General features: G+C 40.4%; 1 protein-coding gene and 1 long non-coding RNA gene across 3 annotated transcripts in view; one reads left to right on the top strand and one right to left on the bottom strand.

Moving 5' to 3' along the window:
* LOC142141611 (uncharacterized) overlaps positions 1-10,142 on the top strand; it is a 29,191-nt gene extending 19,049 nt beyond the window's left edge. The window contains exons 2-3 of one of the 2 annotated variants that reach the window (XR_012688693.1): positions 8,854-8,908; positions 9,614-10,142. This is a non-coding gene — a long non-coding RNA (uncharacterized LOC142141611). Of the gene's footprint in view, positions 1-8,853 lie in introns of both variants that reach the window. The other variant, XR_012688692.1, reaches the window with a different exon arrangement.
* Positions 1-20,275, bottom strand: part of LIMS1 (LIM zinc finger domain containing 1) — a 63,217-nt gene extending 42,942 nt beyond the window's left edge. Inside the window, exon 1 of the mRNA XM_075200261.1 lies at positions 20,143-20,275. Within this exon, the coding sequence (XP_075056362.1) occupies positions 20,143-20,171 (29 nt within the window). The 5' untranslated portion in view covers positions 20,172-20,275. The remainder of the gene's footprint in view (positions 1-20,142) is intronic.
* Positions 20,276-20,640: the final 365 nt, after the last annotated feature.

The following is a 20,640-nucleotide window of genomic DNA, read 5'->3' as shown; positions in this document are numbered from 1 at the left end:
CCTAGTACTGAAAGGAGCTGCTTTTCCTAAGACAGATCTGCCCTCTACAGGACATAACAATGTGTCAAATCCTGCAGATGAAGAAAATCAGCTTGGCATGTATCAGTATCCTTAAAAGGAAATATTAGACACAGTAACTACTGTGCAGGAAGAAAGCCTGCTGCTGGCGTAAGTATATAGCAGTCATCAGCAAATTGATGTTTCAATGATAAAAAAAAATAATGTGTAACAAGTGTCCCTCCCCCAAAAGTGAAACCAGCACAAGTTCTTATATCCAATGTGGGGGTGGATTGATTGGTTCTGGAACACACCAGGGGTTTCCTTGTTCTATAATAACCAAACCATTCAGCACTGGGCAGAATTTCCTAGGTGAACTGGGCATGCAAAGAAGGAGAAATTGCTCTCACCACCACCCTGGGGAAGACACCGTTATGTTAAGTAGCTGTGGAGTAATGTGTGAAATATTGATAATTACTTATGTGGAGGGAACTACATTGCTTCTATTTTTGCAGAAGACAAGGAGCAGCTCAGAACAAAGAACACTGTTTTAAACAGCATTAAGTTACCACCAGTAGTCATTGGATCTGATATTTTATTAAACTCGCATGATATTCCCTGGTTCCAGTTTTACCATGAGTACAGGGTGTGTGGCCTATGGATCAGGGAAAGGTCAAAGTTCTTGAGGTACTTATAGCAGAAATAAAATATATATTTTTTTATTTTAAAGTCAAGATAATGTTTTTCTCCATACTGTTGATCAGGAAATGCTCTACATTGTGACTTTACAATATCATTGCACTTTAGCAGAGTCTCAGTTGTACATCTTTTTTCATTCACTTTTTATATGTAGCTCAAACAATTTCATTGTATAATTAAGGCTGGGCAAATCCCAGCAGCCAGCCAATAAGTCTACATTTTACTGTAGTAGTCATTTACATTTATGTCAATAGATGCACATCTTTTGCTGGCTCCTTAAAGGGAGACAGATAGGACTTGCTGACTTCTGAATTCTACTTACTTTGTATTTCCATGAGGTAATTAGATTACAGCTACATACAAATTACTAACACACAATCTGCCTAAAGATCAACAAATATACAGGTTTGAGAATGTCCCTATAAATGCACTGATATAACGACTATAAGACCAGGAGACTTGCAGAAAAATCCTGGTACAAATCCCAGTGCTAAATCCTTGTCACTTTCGATAAGTGACTAGTCCAGTGGTTCCCAAACTTTTTCAGTTTGTGGCACCCTTAGAGTCTCCATAATTTTTTCAAGGCACCCCTCCAAAATAATTACTGAGCAGTCCTGTTTTAGAAGTAGTTGTGTCAAAAAATTGTAATAAGTATTTAGGTCAGGGCAGAAATACTTATTTAGTTGTATGCAAAAATGCTCCCTCTGCATCCAGACACTCTGCCCCCTCTGCATCCAGACACTCTGCCCCCTCTGCATCCTCTGTCCCCTCTGCCACGCTGGTCCTCCCCCTCCTCTGTCCCCTCTGCCACGCTGGTCGTCCCCCCTCCTCTGTCCCCTCTGCCACGCTGGTCCCCCCCCCTCCTCTGTCCCCTCTGCCACGCTGGTCGTCCCCCCACCTCCTCTGTCCCCTCTGCCACGCTGGTCGTCCCCCCACCTCCTCTGTCCCCTCTGCCACGATGGTCCCCCCCCTCCTCTGTCCCCTCTGCCACGATGGTCGTCCCCCCCCCCCTCCTCTGTCCCCTCTGCCACGATGGTCCCCCCCCCCTCCTCCTCTGTCCCCTCTGCCACGATGGTCCCCCCCCTCCTCTGTCCCCTCTGCCACGATGGTCCCCCCCCCCTCCTCTGTCCCCTCTGCAACGCTGGTCCCCCCCCCCTCCTCTGTCCCCTCTGCAACGCTGGTCGCTCCCCCCCCCTCCTCGGTCCCCTCTGCCACGATAATAACAAACACTAAAACTTACCAATCTGCGCCACGCCGGGACCCAGCATCCACCTCTCTCACACGCAGCTTGTCACTGATGACATGCTGCGTGAGAGAGGTGGATGCTGGGTCCCGGCGTCGCATGGATTGGTAAGTTTTAGTGTTGTTTGTTATTTCTATGGCTGTCCCGTGGCACCCCTGGGAGCCGTGGCGCACACTTTGGGAACCGCCGGACTAGGCACCAAATATATCTCTTTACCTAAGCTAAACACAACTGTCCAGGTTGCCTTCATGGGATAAGCTAAATTCCCTGTGCAGAATACATATTACCCGTACCATCTGCTTTCGTGGGGGTTTCTTAAATATCTCCATTGTCCATTGCCTGCCCCACCTGGGCCCTAGGGTGACTTCTACGCTACAGGTTGCAAAAACAAAACAACTTTTTAGGAGTGTTAACAATGGGGGGTAAATTTATAACAACCACACCTCCCATACTTACCCTAAATCTTCAGTATTGAAAATGTTAATACGAAAAGAATGACAGAATGGCTAGAAACCCTGTGTATGGGAAGCTACCCTGTAAATTGAAACAATAAATGCACTTAACAGATTGGGCGGCAAGTGAAAAAGGTAATGCAAACATTACCCAGTAGGTGGCAGTCTGTCCTTCTTGAACATGCCGTAACATAGGTTTGGTGCTCACAGAAGGTCGTTTTTTGAAGGAAGGATTTACAAGAGTGCCAGCAGCAATGTCAAATAGTTACTAAACAGTTAACCATGTTTAATGTTTTCTTAAAGAGACCATATGACCTCAGTATATCTCCATTTATCTAGATCATTTGCAAAATTTCACTGTTTTAAAAAGGAATACTACTTTCATTAACCTATTGCAGTATTTTTAGGAAAACCCTTGTCATAAAGACATATGGAGTTAAAACAGTCTAAAAGCACTGGACAGATTTTACAGAGGGAAGGAAACTATGCTGAACAAGAAAAAAAGCCCACTTAACATACCAAGCACAATAGGTAATATATGTATAATAAAATGTTCTGCAACACTGCTATATAGTCTAGAATAATATCTGAAATTAAAGAGGCTTTTATAACACATTCTTTGAATGTCTCTCTATGAAGTCATGGTTAGATCAGATTGGTCCCTCTGGAATTACTACTGCACATTTCTGGATAAATCTACCTTTTTAAGTGGTATTCCCATTCAAACTTACAAGGGATGTTGCAATGTTGTAGACTTTACTGTGTAACATATTTCATATTACATTTATGCTCTCTGAATTAAGTGTGTTCCTGCATCTTATATTCGTACACAATTTCATCCCTCTGATTTTTCGACCATATTTACTATGTGGATGACCAAAACTATGTCCACTTAGCCTTACAGAAAATGTTTAGAACACATCATTCTGCAGAGGAAATGTGAATACTCCACTTTGCTGCTCTAATTAATAAGATGGGGCGATCATATGGGTTTTTCTACCAAGATTAAAAATAAAAGAACTTTTTCCATTTACAAAATCCCTTTAACAAGAGGTTGAGTTGGTATATTACACTGAGAATGCTTAATTCCCCTGGTAGGCAGAATACTGTGTAGGTGGCAGTACTACAATGGGTGCGGCCACTCTGGGCCCATAGACAAGGGCAGCCTTCGAGGCCCTTGCGAGAGACACCCAGCCCTTGGGGCCTCCACATCACCTTGCCAAGCTACCGCTCTGTGAAATCCACCTTATATTTGATTTGTACTTCTCTTGCATGATAAAGTTAGGCCATTGCCATGACTAGCCATGGAAGATGTTTTGAGCAAATCCTGTCAAACTCAAACAAGTGATCTACCTTTTACATGAAAATCTGTCAACTAGGGTCCATGTGGTCAATCTGAGTCTACATCACAGGACATATACTGGATACATATTTTAACAATGAGAAATAAAATTCATTTTTATTAACTCAAAATTGATTTAATTTGAAAAGTACTTTAGAGCCTTAGAACTGGCAATTTAAAACAATGTGCCTCCAACACTAGAACCCTTTTTTCTTGTCTTTTTGATGGTTTTACCTCTGTCAGGAAACTCAATGAAAGCAGTTATGTATAGATATTAGCAGGGTTGGAAAATCCTGCTCACCAGAGCAACCTAATAACCTGGTAACCGAGGTCTCTGTGTATAGAAACTGCTTCTCTGCCCACAGACAATGCAGAGGCTGCTTGTAATAGTATTATACTATGCATGCAATCTCTAGGTGCCAGAATGGATGCACAGGGTGACATAGCAGTCTATGTGTGGCTTTATACATATAACCTACAACAAATGGCCTGATGTTCACGTTAAACATGATCTGCTGTGTTGGCAGGCTATGCAATGAAAGTATTTCGCAAAGCCAGACAATTTTCTTTTTTTGTATGTAGCTTGCACATTTTACATTTCAAAATGACTGGTTTTTAACTTTTGGAGTCACTTGTCCAGCATTATAGCCATAGATTTTAATAATCGTTTACTAAAATATTGAAACAAAAAAATAAAAAAAAAACATACATACAAATAGAGTACGGCAATAGAAGATTATATACTTACAAGTCAATTAGATGAAGAAAGCAAGTGAATTAAGCATCAATTTTCCCCCGTTCCGGTGATAAAAAGATCAGTGTCATGAGTTCCCAATTAATACTATGATAATTTACATAACTACAATATCAGCCTGGCAGTTTTTCTGTAGCCCACATTTCGTTGAATTTCCTGCATCAGAGCATGTCTCTTTTAAAGGGGATAATATCCATCTTATTAATGAACACGCAATTCCAAGAAAATACAAAAGGAAATATAACATGTGCCATTGTTTTTTGTTTTTACCCCACAATCAAAATGACCTTCCTCAACGTACTTTCGTTAATCGAATACATGTGCGATATTCCTTTCATTATATAGTTGCCTATCATGTTTCGATGTTACCAGTATGTAGCAAGATCTAAAGTACCAAAAAGGAGAGCCAGAACACCCCATATCTTCTGCCCAAAACCTATGCTTTATCACAGCCTGCACCGGGTGAGGAACATTAGGTCTAGCGATGCATTACCCTACACTAAAAGGGAGAGTCCACTCGCCACGATGTGCCTTGTGGCTGCACATTTTTCCCATTTCTACGATAAGTTATCCGCTGCTTTTCTACTTGAACTTCTATGGGGCGCTAGAAAGCGTAGATTTCTTGTATGTATCTTCTCAGAACATCACGGCTAATTGAATCTCCTCCTAAGTGGTCGAAGAAGAAATTTAGAAGTGGCTGTATGAAAAAGTAATGGGAATGTAAGTGAATGGAAATTTATAGTTTTACAATAAAGGCAGTAGGATAACTGGTGGTATGGCATACCACTGTATACACCCCCACCCACTTCAAACACTGCCTATACTAACCACATTTACACTAAGAACATTTTACAAGTTACACTGGCCAGAAATGGCCCAATCCTGTTACGCAGTCCAAGCTTCAGGATCTGTTTCCAGTTCTGCCACAAATGAGTGGCTGCAATTGGACAGATCATATGTAGAACCTAACAGTGCAGTCGGCAGATGACTACGGCAGCAGTCATGTGTTGACCAGATTTTGGGTATGGCAATCTATTGTAATTGGATCATTACTGGGCATAATGTTAATTTTGTGACCACATGTAGTGATATCAGGACTATGTACAGATATTGCAAACTGTGTAGCCATACACTGCAGTATACATGGTTGTGCTCTACACCACCCTTTGTGAGGTTGCAAGGGATGGTGTCACACTGGTGTAAGGAGTCAGGTATGCGTTTATATGGAGTAAAAACCCAAACAGCTTAGTTGAAAAAAAGAAGTTATAGTCTGCAGGTGTCAGTTTTTCCCCTCATGCCTTCACCATTTAAACAGTAACATCTGCACAAGTTTAAATATACTTATGAGGTTCAAAGAAATGTAAATAAATGCAGAAATAAAAAAAGAAATGTCAAGTTTCAATTAAAGACACTTTTAATACATCTTACACATGTTCTATACAAATAAAAGTCACTTTATAGGACTATCCCTCTAAAAAATCTGTATATTTGCTGAAGTGAAACACAATACTGTGGGACTCTTCTAAACAAACACCGACCTATAGTCTAGACAAACCCCAAAGAAAATCAAACAGGAGGAAGCAACCACAACACACAACTTTACAGAAATGAAATTGGCTAAACACAAAAGTAAACACTTCAGGTCAAACATCACATGAAAAACATAAAGGAAGACAGCGTCTTCAAATACATTTATTCTAAGCATGTACACAGAATGTTGCTGAAGTGTAATACAGTTACAATGTTGACACACTGGGATGACAAACACACCCACGCTCCATGTGCTGTAATGTAATGATTTTAAAAAGTGGAGATGTTGCCTATAGCAACCAATCAGATTTTATTTATATAGTACATTTTAGAAAGTGATAACTAGAATCTGATTGGTTGCTATAGGCAACATCTTCACTTTTTCAAACCCACAGTTTAGTAAATATATTCTAGGATTTAGAATATGTTGAGAAATAAAAGAATAAGGACATGTGATTACAAAGGGGTGATTGGGGAAAGAACAGCAGGAAAAACATCCCTACATAATGTACTGTGTATGGATCCTGGGCACATGTATTTGTATCAGGGAATGGTAATTAACAATTCACCCACCCCAGCTTTCCTAAGTCCGAAGCAAATGTCCAATGTCTCCTCTGTATCATGGTGCAATTAGTTTAGCCAGTGTGAAAAGGATTGTGGCTTGTTTGATCATACCCTGCCAAGACCAGTATGTACAGCTGGCGAAAAAAAAAGCAAGTATTTTAAAGATTTGCCATTTCTTCTCCTTACATATCTCATCTAATTTGGGCATTTGAATAAACATGACTCGTGTCTGGCTGGATGATTCACTCTGCCAACTAGGCAGACAGAGATTTTAGCTTAATCCCTGCTTTCGGTCATTTTCATTTGTAGTCAGCAGCCAAGGGTGTAAACTTTAACACATATATGCTGAAAGAATGGATAACAAAGAATGAAAACTATTGTACACTTCAGATATGTAGGCCATGCTTTTTTACTTTTTATGCGTTTCACTTGTACCAATATATCAATTGATGTGATAGCTCGTGTGAACGCATAATAGGGAGTGCTGCATTCTAAAATGCACTATTAACTTTTTAGAATACAATTGTGAGAATGACAGAACTGACTTATCCATGCCGTTTTAATCACATTTCATGCATTTATTAGTGTGCAAAAAAAATGTGAGAGTGAACCCTCAGTACTAGAAATGGTCATACAACTATAATGTTGGCGTCGGTAAACAGCATGTTCTTGGACTTTGGGAGGTAACTCAAACAAACACACTCCACATAGATGGTGCCTTGCTTAAATTAAAACCCATGGCCCAATCGCCATGCAGCAGCAATGCTAACCACTGTGCCTTAACATGTTTTTTTTCCACAAAAAACAAGGTTTCCGCTTCATTCCCAGTTACACAAGATATGCTTTGTGCTAACATGCATGGGAGACCTGATTTCTCACCAATTAAAATCTCTGTTTAGCCAGAAAACTCCCTGTGACATCATAGCTTTTGCTCTATTCAATACAGAAGTTAGTCATGGAAAAACCCATAGGGTTCAGTTCATATACTGGCCAGGAGCCAAGAGATATGATTCTTGGCCAGAACACAGGACTCCCAGTATGTCACTGACAATGGCTGCATCACTGGAGTGCACGCCTGCTGTTACACATATATCAATGGGACATTTGTACAAACACGAGCAAAGGAAGTGGGGTATAACATCAAAATATGTTAGGCATTTATTTTGTGCAGTTTAATAAAAATGAAAGCAATGATACTGGCAACTATTAGCTACACCACTATTTTCCTGTGCAACAGTGTGGCAGCACGGTGGCTAAGTGGTTAGCACTTCTGCTTTACAGCACTAGGGTCATGAGTTCAATTCCCGTCCATGGCCTTCCTTATCTGTGAGAAGTTTGTATGTTCTCCCTGTGTTTGCGTGGGTTTCCTCCGTGTGCTCCGGTTTCCTCCCACACTCCAAAAACCATACTGGTAGGTTAAATGGCTGCTAACAAAATTGACGTGTACGTGTGTGTGTGTGTGTTAGGGAATTTAGACTGTAAGCCCCAATGGGGTAGGGACTGATGTGAGTGAGTTCTCTGTGCAGCACTGCGGAATTAGTGCCTCTATATAAATAAATGGTAATAATAATATATGTTCACCTGTTCACAGAAAAAAAAGTGTTGTGGGATTTTTTTATTTTTTTTTTGACAATTGGTGTAAAACAACGAAATTCAATTGTCCTTCAAAGATCACCCAAGACAATGATATTTGCAATGCAACATTTTTATTTTTTTTTCATATTTTCAACCTGGCCATTTGTATAGCTGGATGAGAAGACGGCAGTCATCAGAATTCTCTTTCCCTGTTTTGCATATAGTCAAAAACGGATAGTCTGGCTGCTACATGCAGTTCACAAGCGCATACATACAGCAACATTGGATGTTTTTAAATAGAAACACAAATTACAGACTTGACTGAACAGACACAAACTTGCAAACAGAAGTTCTAGTTCCTCCAGATCCATCTGCCAGGGTTTACTTTTACAAATACACTGAGGAGAGCTGCAATACATCACAGCACTGCTTAGAAATAATGCGCTCACAAGTAATTAAATGTTAAGTGCTATATCAGGATGTACTGCATGTAAACAGGACTGCCTTCAGCTTTGCATACATTATACACACAAATCCTGTGCGATAGGACAGGCATTCAATAAAGGGTGCTGCAATCATTTTCCTTTCAGACAAACTAAATGTGTTTTTGTATTAATAATTCAAATGTACTTAGTTCTTCATCTTAACATTACACACTGAAGAAAAAAAAAACACACGCATTGATTTTTCATTGCAGAAACCGCAGGACGTCCTTGGATAGAGGAAGCATAAGAACAGCTGCTCACCCGAAAGTAGGTTCCATCCGTTCATTAACATTTACTACACACACAGACCCCAATAGCCCTCGATTTCTGAGAAGTAATAAAATTGTTTTTTATTTACAAGTTAAAAAGACTTGCAACATAAAGATACTCACAACTGCATATATGTTCAATGGTGCTGAAGATACATAGCCAACTCATTTACTAATCAGATGTGAATTCTTATCTTAAGATACCACAGGTAGAGATGAAAATGGCTGGAGGATACAGATGTTCTTGTATCCATGCTGGTCCTGACAGTCAGGGGCACTGAGTGGGGGGGGGGGGGGGGGTGTACAAATTATGTATCATATATAATAAAAGGCTTATCTGTGTCTTTCAATATTGCTTGATCACCATTGGTGGCTCTCTGGCACTCGGACAATGAGATGTCAAATCTAGCAGACAACACAAATAAACACAGCTGCTCATCTCTGGTACGCATGAGCGGAGTGGATGGTGTGGTGTTGGAATCCACATTCTTTATATTACTACACTATTATGCAGTCTCTTTCTTTTTTCCATGAGATTAAAATATACGTTTAGAAATACATCAGACCTACAGGATAGATCTACTGCTATGTGCTTGCATCTATTTATCTGGTACGCATATATAACAACTTGGTGGGACAAAGGTGTTTTTGACCATACTACACTATCAGGTGCCTATTCCTTCCCCTTTCTTTTCCATTTTAGATATTTCCGGACTTACCCCCCCTGGCTTTTGGGAGTGAGGCGGCTGGCAGTACATGTGGTGTGTTTTCTGTATACTATACTCTAATGCAGTAGTTCCCAAACTGGGTGCCGTGGCTCCCTGGGGTGCCGCGGCCACGGCTGGTGGTAAGCAAGGCTGGTGACTACTTGGTAATTATTTTGGCTTAGGGGTGCTTTGAAAAAAATTATGGAGACCCTAAGGGTGCCTCGAACTAAGAAAGTTTGGAATCCATTGCTCTAATGGACATTTAACCGGATTATTGAGTGTAACGCCAAATTGTGGCTGTTTTGTATATATATTTAATATATTATAATTTTTTGTATTGTGAGACATGGGGGAAATTCAGTTAGACGAGAGGTGACTCAGGGACGTCCTCGAGACACTTTGCAGCAGAGATTCCTACTGAAATTAACGACAGTGTGCGCAGTGCAATGTCCGTGAGCCACATCGCCAGCAACTGAATCTTCCCCATATTGTTACTTTATGAATAAATTAGTTTGGACTTTAAAATTTTATGTCATTTTTTCTTACTATTGAATTTATGTTTAAGGGTTTTCGAGTGCCTTTTATCGTATATTTAACTTTGTAAGGGGTTGCAGAGTCCCTACAGGCAGCCATTTCTCTTATACATTTACAATTGTTTCATTATTTCCAAACATATAGATATCTATGATTATTTTTATCATCCATATTTTGCTTGTTATATATTATATACTGCGTGATCTGTGCTGTGTACTGGGTTCACTAATCATTTTCCATATTTCATGTACAATAATCCAGTACCAGGTTGTGAAGCTGCAACAACAGGTAGGCGAGAGCAAAACCGTTTTAATACATAATGGGGGGAAATCCAATGTGGCACGCGGACATCGCACCGCACAGATTGCCTTCAGTTATGGTAGAAATTTCTGCCAAAATCTCCACCGTAAAGTGTCGCACGGACTTTGTGGAGACACTTTGCGGCTAATTGAATTCCCCCCGTAATGTCATGTGTAAAGAGGCGCAGCCACAGCCTATGTTGACCCCACCACCATCATTATGTAGCCACATCCACTTACAACGCCGGCTCGCATCCCTTCTCCTGCTATGAGTGAAGGGGGGCCCAGAAGGTTGCTGTACCCGGGCCCCAAATTCCTCTTGGCGGCCCTGCCGACAGTAGCTATTAGTAACTGTATGCTATGCATGGCAATTCTCCACTCCAGAAATCAGAATTGCAGTGCTTGTTTTTATTAACATCAGAATATCTTTGAGGGAAAAAAAAAAGAAAAGGAAAAATAGACAATTACCCAGCCCAAGGCCTATCATAAGCTCCATACCTAGATTCATGATTAAGCAATAGCGAAACGTACGTCGGGGTGACGTCACGCTGTGTGACATCAGACCCGGAAGTAGGTGGAGCCGACCGCGGCGTCCTGCCGCTAACACAGATCCACTAACTGATATGCAGATTCTTCCATAAACATTTTATTAGCGCTATTAGACTCGCTATCCAGTACAGTAGATCTATGTAATAGCGTAAGGGAACATACTATTAGCGACTTAGCGCTCTGATGAGAAGACCGATGGTATAGAGACTATTACAATCTCTGTACGTGGGAAATATTTTAGGCAAATACTGCCATCTACAGCTCATACTGTACACATTACTAATTGTTGAGGGCTGCATAGGCGACACGCTGTTGCTAGGCAGAATATGTCTAAGCTAGATTCCGCTATAAACACTTCATCAGCGTCATTATATTTGCCATCTTAATACGGCAGATTAATAAAATATCATATTATTAGCAACCTAGCGCCTTAATGAGGAGACCATTGGCATAGAGATTATCTATTAAATACGAGTTACCCAATTACTCCTAGAGACACTATTTATCAGCCCAAACAGGTGCACACAAATAATAATCAGCCATTAGACTTTTGGCTACTTTGTGATACATTAAATAGGGCTCGTGCTTTATGAATCTCTAATACTTGTTAAGATACATGATAATCTAATACAATCTCTATATGTGGGGAATATATTAGGCCAATACTGCCATGTATCAGTTATACTATATACACAACACTAAATATTGAGAGTTATATAAGCGATACGCTGTCACTAGGCAGAACACGTTTAATCTCTGCCACTCTATTTTGACACTTATGGACTAATTTGTGCTGCATATTCCCACAAAAGATTTTATATCAGTGACTTTCCTTTTGGAAATACTATAAATTCTGATCGGCTCCACCACTGGGTCAACTTATTATTTTTTAAACTCTATATTTCTCAACACTATAATCTCTTTTTTATATTTCGCTTTTTTATTTGTATGGTATATCTGCATGTACCATTTTTAATGTATACCAATAAAAATAATATGTATTAATTCACTATCTATATGTACCTGGAGTGCTTACTTAGGTCATTATTCTTTTTCTCCTCCTTTGGATTGTAATAAATGTTTGTACACATGACCTTGGCACCCCCCCCACGTTATAGTATATCTATTAGTGAGGTAGGGTACTATCCTGTGCGGAGCGGTTTTTCCTATTCCCCTTTCCCCATTTCTTTCCATGATACTTCATGCTCAGGTTGTCAGATTTCACTCAGAGGAAATGTATATTATTTACTAATGGTTTAGACAGAGACATATATTATGAGTATCTGGGTCAACTGGCAAGTGTCATAATGACTGTATACCTTTATCCTTAGAGTGATTGTATAGAATGAAAGTCAGAGACAGAATGCAGTAGAAACAAAAAAAAAAAACATAAAGGTATAGTATTGTGATATTGTGACCTTTAATCTCAAATTCAAGGTTCAATACAAAACTTTTTCAGCTTTACAGCGGAAACGCAAAGCCACATTTGCCCTACAAGTGTAAATATGGCCAGAACTCCTTTTAATTGGGAATACCCAAAAGCTAAGATGTGTGCATTGCTGTCACTAAAAAATAGAATGTCCAGTATGATTGGTTCTTATGCATCACAAGACTGTGGTGCCTTTCATTGGGAAATAACCCCTTTCTCTGGAGTTAAGGCTTCTCCCAATACATCAAGGGACTACTGCCAGTGGCAATGCTGGGTCACACATACGTAGAGGCACACTGGCTGATGTTAGCGCCGCTGGCTAATAAATATACCCTAAATGGCTGCTCTTCAACTGAGAATTTTAGATCTAATCTCTATATCTAAAAAGTACTCTGAAAACTTTGGGAGCATCAACACTATCTAGCAACAGTCCAACAAGCCAAATACAACAAGCAGTCAGTCAGGCCGCACCCCTCATCTGGTCTATAAGGGACAGACATTAACTAGACAAACCCACTGCAAAATGAACCATACCTTTCAGTCAGGTTGTACAGAGTAGATAAAATAGAAAGATATGGTCCTTTTTTTGGATTTAGTATTGTATTCTTGATACACTACTATCAGATCTTGTTTTTTAATGTAATCTGGAACTTGTGCACGTACGGGCTGGGGCCTTTTTGTTTGTTTGTTTTTGCTTCTTGGGTTTTTTTTTTGTAAATTGGCCGCTCAAAGATTTTCTATCACATTTAACAATTGTACATAATTTAATGACTAAAAGGGTTTAATTACATAACAACTGTGGTAACCTGAATAATGTTATATGTGGGAGCCAGTTAGACAAATCAAAGACTGACGTAGAAAAGGTGCACCAATAACAGAAATAACCAAACTATTAAGTGATTGCATAAAGTTTTAGGTTCCCTAACTTCCTGCAGTTTGTCCAGACTATATCTTGCTCACACACCTGTCATAACATCAGTGCCAGTGAACTACATGCTTGGGTAACTATAATATAGTAGCTTAGAAGAGCAGCATTGTATCACAGACATCGGCCTCTTTCCACAAAAAGTGCTGTTTATACTTGAAATAGAAGGCAACACACCAAAGTGACTAACCCAAAGGCTGTTCATAGACTTAATCTTAAATTAATTTCAAAATGCCTCATATAAAATGCTGCCAAACCTTTATATATGGTGTAACTTTACAGCAAAAGAAAAAAAATGTTTTCGTTAAAAACAAAAAAGTTGAGAAATACAGTCACCAAATGTGAATTGCATTAGGTACAATTGTTAAAATCCATTTATTACAGTTTCAACAAACTCCTACAGGACCTGTGGATATTTTTTTTATTTGAATCAATACATATAGTACCCACTTGTTAATTTCCTCTCACTGCCGCCTAGGAGGAAAGTGAGCTTCATTCTCAAAGTTAATGGGGAAGATAGTTGTGACAACCCTTAATGCGACCTGAACCAGAATCCAGATTTCACTCAAGAGTACACAGCCGGTTCTACCCGCAGCCATGGCAAGTGTGTCTCAGTTGAAGATGCAGCAAAATCAGAAAATTTAAATTTAGATTTTATCTAGTCAAAAAGAGAGGTCATAACATCCCCCCAAATCCTCAATTTCCTTAGAGACAACTGTGCTACATGATGGATTAACATTAGCTTGTGGGAAGTTGTTTCTAGGCCACTGAGGTATACACAGAGACCAGGTGGGCACTTGGGATTTTTATAGTGTTGGGGGAATAAATATGTTTGAGAAATGAATTAGACAACAAGACTGGCGAGTCATGGAAGATTTTTGCAAATTTATGGAGGAAGATAATTTTAAATCAGGTTAACTCGTCCTGGTAAACAAGTGGCAGTTGGGTCCAGACTGTCTAGCGAAAATCTGCTGAATGGCTGGTACATTAAGGAGAGAAAAACCAGTAGAGTCTCTGGATAGGACCATCAGGAGACCCTGTCAGGCACCTTAATGAACCCACCCATTGGAGAGGGCAGTCCACATCAGCATCTCCCGAACACCTTTATCCAATGGAAATATCAGGGACAAAAATGGTTACTACACTCAACAAGGAGGATGGCACAGCTCCAAGATCTCTAAATAAAGAGTGTCATCACCTCAGACAGATATTTAAGTCTGCAGGTCTGAAATATCCAGATAAGTTTTAATGAAAATCACCAATGGCTCCATCGTTATGGCTAAAAGGACTGGAGACAACTCTGACAAGCACCCCACAAATAAAAACAGAGGGAGACACAGTCTTTGTCAACAGAAATAGGGCAAACAGTCAGAATATAACATAACACTACAGCGGAAATACCAACTTGAACATAGGCAACCAGGGAAAATCCACCTCCTGAAAGTGAATAGCTGTATTGCTAAAAACATGAAAGTCAGCCTTTTGTTATATATATGGTGTCTGAGGGATCAAGTCCCTTGACGATTACGCCAGCATTGTCTACATTCTGTCCCATTATAATAATCCTTTGGTATCTAGATAATGGGTCAAAAATCACATAATGGGATTACTTTGGCAAACTGACTCACTTTTCTGTCAGATGTGCCTTTTCCTAGAGTCGTGGAAGGCTGCAGCAACCACCAAAGAATTTGCCCGTTTCTCTTTACCAGTATCATGCTCTGCCTTTTTTTACCTCGTGCAGCCAAATGTTTGGTGCAGTGTCTTATAGTTGCCCCTCCCCCCCATTTTGCTAATTTAAGATGCAATTTGGTCACACTACCACAATACACCAATTGTACTTTACACAAAATGTTGTGAGGACACATGATCTCTCCTACAAAGGGTTGATGTGATGCAGATAGTGTGTAACATTGAACATAAATGTTATACAATAAAGGCTGTGTTAGAAACCAAAATATATCACAGAGGTTTAAAACTACTTTTTATTAAACAAGTACCATGTCTTAAAAACCCCCGAACATTTTAATAGGAGGTATTCTTGGTTGATTTTGTTTTGCTGCTGTTAGACATCCTAGAAATACACAAATAAAACCAAGCTAAGCCATTTCAACGCTGGAACAGAGTCAATGAAACACTCCCTGCAACACATCTGCTGTAAAGACTAAATATTCTGTCTAATAAGTTGTCTTTGGAAGGAGATCTCTCAGGACAGCTACTCCCACAGTATAACTTGGGAACTAACTTACCATCAGAATCACTGATTATATCATAAATGTTATTCTCAAATCATCCATTTCTATATTATAAGAAGAGGGCCTTAAAACACAAATATGTACTTTTACATAACATCAACCAAGGTTTCAGACTAACATTCTTATTATTTTAAACTTATGGAGCTAGCTTATATCAAAAACTGAACAAACATCAAAGACAATTCTAAACACGGACTTCATGACAGGAACAAAATGCAAGGTTATGTTTCCTGTAAGAGCTACAACAAGGTGAGAGGTTGTACATTAAATTGAAGAGCTCAGGAACACTGTTTAAAAGGGATGGATAGACCATAATATGTAACAAAATTAGATTAGGCTAAACACAGTCATTGGGTAAGGTTACCACACCTACATTCCATTACTTACAAGTGAATGGAGGAGACTGAAGCTCAGAGATCATGGATCTCTGAGGATGGAAGCTGTCTATCCATAAAGAGTATAATGGAATAAAGACTAACCTAAGTAGAACATGCTGTATTTCCCGCCCAGCTGTTGTAGATCACCTGCTTTGCTCAGACGGCCCTGTGCAATATACAGGAGACAGTTTCCATAAAATGATCTCTGTGTGAACTTCCATCTCTCCTCTGTTCAGCTATCAAAACCTGTATAGACTTATAGGAGCATTTTTCACGATACCCTGGCCGTGATGTGATATTAGTCTATGGATGTTTGTGTTATTGTATACAGCAAAAAATTACACATACCACTTAAAAGGGTAAAGTACAAACAAAACCAAAAATTTATGCCCACTGATGTATAAAATATTTGAAAATGCAAATGCCATTTCGAGTTGACTTGGCCAACGTAGATTAAAATGAGAATGCTGTGTATGTATGTATTAGGAGAAAGGTCAGAGAGTAGCCAGACTGGTACAAGCTTACAGGAAGGCCACAGTAATTTAAATAACCATGTGTTACAACAGTGGTATACAGAATAACGTCTCTGAATGTGCAGCACATCGAACCTTGAAGTCGATGGGTTATAGCAACAGAAGGCAACACCTGGGTTCCACTCCTTTCAGCCAAGAACAGGAAACTGAGGTTACATTGGGCACAGGCCCCCAAAATTTGCCTGGTCTGATGAATCTCGATTTCTGCTGTGACAGAGATGGTAGGATCAGAATTTAGTGAAAACATGGATCCATCCTGCCCTTGTCAAAGTTATAGGCAGGCTAGTGGTGGTGTATGGGGAATGTCCTCTTGGCACACATTAATACCGCAGCAGAGGAACTAGCGAGTTGTGGCCCCAGTGCAGGGAGCCGGGAACTGGGGCCCCCGATCCTCTGCATCTGCATGTAGCGGGCCCCATTATCTCCATGGGCCCCGATGTACGGCACCTGCCGCACCAATGGTAGTTCCGCCACTGCATGCCAGCATTGTTTAAATACCACAGCCTACCTGAGAATTGTTGCTCACTATGTGTACCCATTAACGGACACAGTCTACTCTACCCATGTTCTAATGGCTACTTCCAGCAAGATAACATGTAATGACACAAAGCACACGTCATCTCAAGCTGGTTCTACAAACATGACAATGAGTTCATTGTACAAGAAGAATTCAGGCTGTTCTGGGGGCAAAGGGGGGTCTTACCCAGTACTAGGTTGGTGTCTCTAATAAAGTGGCCACTGAGTATACACTACATTCTGATACATTAGTGTTTATTATTAATAATCATTTTATTTATTTTAATTTTATCTGTCTATTTTCGACAACAAATAAGATAGCAAAATATTAAAAACAACGGCTAAATAAGGTTATTACAGAAACTGACTCACTTAGCAAGAGACATTACAATAAGATAACAATGCACTAGGTAGAGAGCCAAAGCAGCATTAATTAGCAGTGTTCAAAAGACATGCTCCCGGGTGTTATCTAGTATGCCCGCCGTTGTAAGTCCATAAAGAAGTCCCAAGGTCAAACTGAGGGGGGATACCATGTTGTCGGTTTTTTCTTTATGTGAGGGAAAAAGAACGTTTGAGGAGGGAAGGATGTTGACATAAGTGTGTGTGGGAAGGGGGTGGTGGAGGAATGGAGGGGGGCATAACTTTGAGGGAGAAGAGAAGGTAAAGAGAATTGAAAGTAGAAGTTTAAAAGCCTCCTGGGATTATTAGTACTAAATGCTAAATGTCTCCCTCATGGAAAAACTGCCAATAAAGTTTTTCCTTTGCTAAGGCGACAAGACAAGCAGAGCCCGACAACGATAACTGGCATAATGATGCCCCCGCGCACTGTTGCATCCTTCCACTGCTTGAACCCATTATCTTAAGGCTGAACTACTATCTAGCATAAAAGTTCCTAAAAAGTGCCCCTCACCCTAGCCAGATCACCAGGGGCTGATACATAGCCTTTTCTCCTGGTCTTCTGCTTGTTCTGTAATAGAATCTCATGATTGCAGGCTGTGATTGGTTCTCCTGCTCACACTCCCATTTTCAGCTGGAGCTTTCAGAGGAACGGAGGAGCATTGCGATGAATGGATGGGGCTTCAGCTAGGAGGAGGGAGCACATTAGGAAAAAAAATGTCCTAGGTAGTAGTGTAGCTTTAAATGCATTTTAGAGCACAGAGACAGCCCATTGATAGGATGAAGTGTTGGAAAGAGTAGGGCCAGACATTCATCACCACTCTAGAAAACTCAGCTTGTCAGGACCCTCCATGGTGCAGATAAAGGAGGTACCAGCAAAGGTACCATGATCATTCAAGTGTAGGGCTGGAAGTTAATTAGCAAAATATTTTTTTAGGAGATGGAATTATCCTTTAAAGCTGAGCCACATCCCCAGTCACTACATAGAATGCAAGTGTACAAACAATGCATATTGTAGTAGCACTTTCAAGCATCCATGTTAAAAGATGACAGATAACAAGATAGACAACAAAAGCAAGATATTTTCATTAATATAAGCTTTTGTCTCTGAATGCACTGCACACATTACCCACTCAAAGATCACCACCATGTTTGTATCCAGTACCACTCTAACCCCAGATTAAACATACTTTATAGGAATATTCTCGACTTCGGCCAAGACTTATTTTTTCGAGCAAAAGGACAGGATGAGTGATTCTACCACAATCCACGTGAACAAATATGGCCTATATATAAAAAAAAGTTTACAACAATATATGCAAAGTAATATTACCTACTTCAATAACACATATATAGTATCATATAGTGATGCATTTTATTTTAGAGTTAATGCATGTTCTCATAGAGGCCAACACACATTTCCCAAGAACAGATGGTCAGTGTGCACAGAGGTCACATAAGAGATTAGTGTTAACCAAAACATAACCCTGCAGATTCAAGCCATTTGCTATACTTAATATATGGTTTTACAATTGCTACTCAATTCCTGAGGGTGATACAACACACATTGCACAACAGAGTAAAAGAATCAGGGACATTCCACACATTCATTGGATCTTCCTGTTTGGTACATTTTCCTATTCCTTGTATGGAAAGGATATATTCAGGAGGGATGTTAGAGGAATATTTTTGGAGAATTTTTTTTTTTTACAATTACCTGCTCCATAACAGAGTACTGTAATTTAGTGGGTGAGAAAATGTAGCTTAATATCACCACACTTGATCGCTGCACTACAATGTTATGGTCATTTGCCAGTTTATGTTGGGTGTGGTTTTAGCCTGAGACTTCAACATATCAAGAACTCTATGCCCATACAGAACCCTCCAAGACAATGACTCAACTTCATGTCAGGCAATTAAAACATCATCAGTGTCAGCACAGACTCTTAAAACTATTATAAAATATTATAAAGCAAGAATATTTCCCATTGAGATGGGGAAGCCTTTGTGAACATGTCATACATAGCTGCAATCTAAGTTAGTTTCCCTGTGTGTGGATATAATTTAGATTATGTACAACGCATTACTAAAACTTACAATATATAATGTCTGATGTATCAGATTTATAGACCAACAAATAATCTGTACCTGCTCTATTTTAAGCAAACACTTACAGAAGAGAACGGAACATACTCAAAAATATAAGAACAAGATCATGTGAATTGACAACAAGCCAGCACGAAAACAATGTGCTCCAAGTGTTCACACACAGAGACCCATTATCATTATCTGAGCTCTCTGGAGGGGAGGAGAGGGAGCTCTGGGGAATTTGGGGCCCTGCACAAATGACAGATGCAAAGTCTTCCATAACGTCTTCCCTGCAGCAGGAGACACATCAGATGCTGCTGGTGGGGAATGACGCTCATGACACAGTCCAGATGCCATCACACCGCAAATGAATCACAGGATACAAAGTCCCAGGCTGCACAGAAGTGGCTGAGCATGCACATGTTGTAGGCGCTGTGTGCAGGAGTCAGTGCGGCCGAGGACATGAGAGCTGAGAGAAGACACTTTCTGGCTACAGAGTACTATAAGGCACACATCAGGCAGTAACAATGTGACACTGTGCACCGGGCACAGCAGCCGTGCAGAGAGCGGAGTCTGCGGCAGGAACTAACTACAGAGCCAGACAGGAGGACATCACGGTGCTCTTACCTGTTCGTCATCCCCGCGACACCCAGCATGAGGGTCGGCTGGTGGGATCTATGATGGGAGCACAGGGAGAGCGGGATGGGCAGAATCCCGGGAGCGCGCAGTCCCTCCTCCCACTCCAGCCTGGGCCACGCCCCGCCACTGCCTCACCTCCACCCACCCGTGGCTGCCAATTACTCGCGGAGGAGGGGTTGCCATGGGGACAGGAGGAGGAAAGATGTACAACACGCCCATTCTGGTTAATACTCCGTGTTATTCTAACCACAGTCTACTACATCCGGGCATTCCGCTCCACCCGCCCACTAGTCTGGGCTGTCAGCGCCCCATGGTTTCCTGCCTCTAATGGTGATGTCATATAAATCCCATTTCCGCGCTATTAGCTCATCAGTAACCCCTTACATGCCGTGCTGTAACGATATCTGGCACAGGGCAGGGTATCACCTAAGGCATGACATCTCCTTTTCTAAAATATTATTCATTTTTACATTGTGTAAAGCAGCA

Source organism: Mixophyes fleayi, chromosome 2 (genome assembly GCF_038048845.1).
Source record: "Mixophyes fleayi isolate aMixFle1 chromosome 2, aMixFle1.hap1, whole genome shotgun sequence".
Classification (NCBI taxonomy): Eukaryota; Metazoa; Chordata; class Amphibia; order Anura; family Limnodynastidae; genus Mixophyes; species Mixophyes fleayi.
This window is presented reverse-complemented; position numbering and strand designations above follow the sequence as displayed.